Source organism: Babylonia areolata, chromosome 7 (assembly GCF_041734735.1).
Source record: "Babylonia areolata isolate BAREFJ2019XMU chromosome 7, ASM4173473v1, whole genome shotgun sequence".
Taxonomy (NCBI): domain Eukaryota; kingdom Metazoa; phylum Mollusca; class Gastropoda; order Neogastropoda; family Buccinidae; genus Babylonia; species Babylonia areolata.
The window spans coordinates 54,616,000-54,620,999 of NC_134882.1; the positions used below are offsets into that span (position 1 = coordinate 54,616,000).

A 5,000-nucleotide genomic window follows, 5' to 3' on the forward strand; every position below is an offset into this window, starting at 1 on the left:
TTTTAGTTCGAACTCACCTCAACTCGTCATACCAACCTGCTCCTATAAATAGTGTTCGCCACGCACAGACAGTCCAGACAGACAGACAGCCAGAGACTGAAACGGCTGTGAGAGAGATACCTTCAGAAAAGAGGGAAACAGACAAACAGAATAATTTTGAAACTATGAGACAGTACAGACTTGCAGAGACATACACTCGGACAGACACACAGACAAATATACAGACGTGGACAAGACGGAGTGGGACAACAACAAAAAAAAAGAAGAAGAAAAAAAAGAAAATCAGAAATAGACTCCGTCCACTTTTATTCATCACAAAGATCCACACGCCCTTTTCTGAAATGCGGTGATTAAATATGAGATATTTTACATAAAAACGATGTATTCTAAACTTTAAAAACGAAAGGGGAAAAAAAGAGCCCGCAATAATTCCACACAAATAGTATGCGTCCTTTCGGTCAGAAAAACTGGAACAGCATGAAGCGGCAATTGATCAGCACGCCTTTCCAATCAAAGGGGAATAACTCTGAATCGTCTGCGATCATCGATATAAGCAGTTTTTCCCCTTACAACGCACGACAGTTGCTTCGTCCTGTAACAGGACTACACAGAGCGTACAAATAGATTTTTTTCTTCTTCTTTTCTTTTACAACAGTGTGATAGAACAACGTAACAGAATGACAAAAAGTAAAACAACATCGTGCCGGCATCAAAAGCATGCAGGAATATGAAGATACACAGAGGGAAGCGCGGGGTGACGAAAAAGAAAAAAAAAAGAGGAAATAGAACAAAACAAAGAAAACAGGATACATATCAACAGGTTGAACTGTCAACACACACAATTTGTAACTATTGACAAAAAGACGAAACAGTGTCGAATATTTGAGTGGGGTCATGCATCAGAGAAAAAGAGAGAGAGTGAGACAGAGAGAGTGAGACAGAGAGAGAGAGAGAGAATTACTCAACAGCACCCTGAGTTCCCAGGCGGTCATCTATCCAGATCAGTACCAACTGATCGGACGAGAACTCGCGGTATGGTCGTTGGCGTTAGATAATCTTTATTATACATGAACAAGTGGTAAATTCGGTCCTCGTTCATTCGCACATATCAAGTTTCACAAAAGCACTGGACCGCTTCGCATGGTTGCTGTGTGCGTGTGTGCGTGCGTGCGTGCGTGAGCAAAATTTACCTTCTTGTGAAATGTAACCTCAACATCGTCATGGCTGTAGGTGCTTTTCATACATATGCGTTTATGATCTCTGTTCTCAGAGACAATTTGGCGGAGACACTTGTATTGTACTGAAATCAATTACATGTAATACCGTATTATTTACGAACATTCAAGCCACTAGCTGCATAAACTTTTAGTCTCTTTACGACACCACCAGAAATGGATGATATTTGTGTCTGGTAAGTGGAAGATAATATCAAGAAGATATGTGTGTGTGTGTGTGTGTGTGTGTGTGTGTGTGTGTGTGTGTGTGTGTGTGTGTGTGTAATCTAATCATGGTATGTCAAGGTAGGGTGTGGGAATGGGTGTCAGGAGTAACCCTGTACCTGGGATCTCCCCAGGCCTTGTGGAAGCCTTTGCGCATCCATTGACCACAGCTGACCGCCACAAAACACAGGCGGCCACAACGCGCAGAGGCGTGTGGAAGGGCAAAGAGGTCAACTGGAGGGTGAGAGCTAATCCAAGTTCCCGTTGGACCCTCACGAGCCACTTCCACTGACCCTCCCCCTCCCCATGCCCCCCCTCCTCCCACAAACCTCCACTCCATGATGTCCGTACTCCCACAAATTCAATACAAGACGAAAGCCATCCTTAATTGGGGGGTAGAGACCGTGGGGGATTTGTTTCACATCCAAACGTGTGTATGTGTGGAAAGTACACAACTCAAGTTATCCATTTTCACAGAGAGAGAGAGAGAGAGAGAGAGAGAAACACACACACACACACACACACACACACACACACACACACACACACACACACACACACACACACACACACACACACACACACACACACATACATTTCAAACAGTATTTAAACTCTCGTTCCAGCACGAATCTTTGATCAAGGGATACGTTGATAATCAGGCGTAACACACGGACCAATGTCGACACGGATAACTGGTGCCAGAGTTCTAGAATGTTCTGGAAGGTTCAAGAAAATTATTTGACACAGAGCGAAGACGAATGCACGAGAGTAGAAGGTGTGTAACTGTCCAGCAGATGAATATCTAGATTAATTTTTTTTTGTTCCTCTAACGTTCAAGCATTTATAACCAAAAGGCAATATAGAAAAAACGACAGAATGAAGAAATAGAATGACAGGTGTGTACTCAGCGTTTTCTCTGTAGAATCCGGTGCCTTTTGACAACTATACGTTGCTTCTTTCTCCACTCGGTGTTCCAGACGCCGTCTTCCCAACAGCTGCAGCAGCTTGAGCAGTGCTGCAGTGGACCAAGCTCAAAAATTCCTTTCTGAATTTGGTTCCAGTCAAACAGTACAGTAGAAAATTGATGGCACTGTTGGTGTACCACAACAAACAGGTCACTGTCAGGGCCAACTCTGCTCGGGCACGGGCCTTGTGGGTTTCGATGCTAACTACGTGGATCAGAATAAGAAAAAGACAAACAGGCATAGTCAGCACCAGAAAAGCGCAAGACAAAGTCAGAACCAGGACAGTTGTCCTGGAAGCGGTTTTCCTGCGGCTGTCATTGCTGTGCTGCGCGGTGCTGGCGTTGGAGATTGCGTGGGCAACGGCAGAAGTGTCAGAGGTAGACTTGAACAGTGTCAAAGACAGAATGACATCGCAAACGAGCAGACAGACACAAGGCAGAAAAGACGATACAGCCAAGTCCATCCACGTGGCGATTTCTCTGAGGAAATATTCATACACGCCTGCCTCATCATCACATCTGTTGTCCTCGGTCATCCTCATCCCAAACAAAAAATGGACCTGCAGAGTGAGAGCGGAGATGGCAAGAGCAGCTATGACCATCCACGTTCTTCGCACAGTGCACACCGCTCTCATCCTGTGGGGCCACAGCACCGCCATCGTTCTCTGCACCGTCACACTGGTCACCAGCCAGGCACACAGGGTGTTAGTGGAGTACAACAGCCAGGAATATGTCTTACACACCACGACATGCAACGCCCGTAAGTCCACATGGAAGGACATGAGAAACCAGCCTTGAAAGACCCCGGTATACAGCAAACAGAAGTCAGACACAGCCAGGGCCATGAGGAAGACACGCTGAGAAGAGTTGCGGTCTTTAATTCGACGCATGACGATGATGGTGGTGATGTTGCCAAAGGTACCCAGCAGAAGAAGACAAGGGGCCCACACGTCCCATATGATCAGTGCCGCTTGCAGCTCAGGAAACCAGACATCTGACTGGTGTGTGAAGTTGACTTGTTCCTCCCAAACAGGGCTTGAAGTATTGTTGTTCATCTTTCATTCGTACAAAACAAGCAGATGCCTAATCTGTGAGAAAGTACAACAAAGCAAATGATACAATTTGTTTCATGGAATTCTGTTGTGCACGCTACTTTAGTGACAGTATTAGTACCGCTTTTGTCATGTACTCAGTGTCAAAGATCTGAAGTAAATAGAAAAAGATAGCACCACTTTTTAGCTTATTCAGTGAAGACTATTATCGAATGATTCGTGATTCGGTAACCAAATAATACTCTGCAGCCTGATCAACTCCAAGATAAGAACTAAGAACTTCTCAGGTTTTTGTTGTTGTCGTTTTGTTGACTCACTTGTGTAAACAAAGTGAGTCTATGTTTTAACCCGGTGTTCGGTTGTCTGTGTCTGTGTGTCTGTGTGTCCGTGGTAAACTTTAACATTGACATTTTCTCTGCAAATACTTTGTCAGTTGACACCAAATTAGGCGTAAAAATAGGAAAAATTCAGTTCTTTCCAGTCATCTTGTTTAAAACAATATTGCGCCTCTGGGATGGGCACAAAAAAAAAAGAAGCCTAATTATATGCAAACTGCATTTACTGTTATATATATATTTTTTATATTCTCTAAACTTGGCACTTTGATCTGATATTCGACCCAACAACAAGAGCAGTCATTATTATCAGTTTTTGTTCAAACAGGAACTCCTTTTGCTAAGCATGGAAGTTTTATTTATTTTGCAAACGTTTTGGTGCAGTTAGTAAAAAAGGGAAATTACTCTGTAATTAATGCTAGGGGAGTTAATTTGCTTTAAACTGATCTTTCTCATCTTAAACATTACATTTTGAAATTATACTCAATACATAAAAAGCTTGGATTTCTTTTTAAGTGTATCACAAGTGAGTCTTGAAGGCCTTGCCTCTCTTGTTTTGTTTGGTTTGGTTTGGTTTGTTGTTGTTTGTTTGTTTGTTTGTTGTTTTTTGGGGTTTTTGTTTGTTTCTTTGTTTTTTTGTGTGTGTTTTTGTTGTTGTTGTTGTTTTGTTTTCTTTTTGTTTTTGTTGTTGTTGTTGTTGTTTTTGTTTTTTTGTTTTTTTGGTTGTTGTTGTTTGTTTCGTTTGGGGTTTTTGTGTGTGTGTTTTTGTTTGTTTGTTTGTTTGCTTGTTTGTTTCTTTTGTTTTTGTTGTTGTTGTTTTTAAAGAACGGATTGTATTCATCAACTGAAATTACACTGTTATCGATCTATCAAAGGAATAAGCTTGAATTAATATGAGGTGTTATAATACGCAGATTCGTAAGGCTGTTCACTCTATACTTTTCTACACTACTATTTTCTAAACTGACTCTTGCATTTTCCCCATGTTTCCTCATAAAATAATCATAATCGTCATTTCTCTTGTCGAGTCATAGCGCCTTACATTTGTCCCCGTTGAATTTCAAATACCGCAGATCTGTTCAGTCAACAAAGGAATCGATATCCTTTTGAAGAGACTCGCTGTCTTTATGGGTAGAGACAGGACCGTTGATCTTCGTATCGTCTGAATATATACTACACATAATATATTTTCTACCACATCAGGAAG

General features: G+C 42.0%; 1 protein-coding gene across 1 annotated transcript; it reads right to left on the bottom strand.

Annotated features, from left to right (window-relative positions):
- Window positions 1-2,253: 2,253 nt before the first annotated feature.
- Window positions 2,254-3,489, bottom strand: LOC143284317 (G-protein coupled receptor daf-37-like). The gene has a single exon (XM_076591022.1). It carries the CDS (start codon window positions 3,459-3,461, stop codon window positions 2,385-2,387), a length of 1,077 nt encoding a protein of 358 aa, XP_076447137.1. The 5' UTR covers window positions 3,462-3,489; the 3' UTR covers window positions 2,254-2,384.
- Window positions 3,490-5,000: the final 1,511 nt, after the last annotated feature.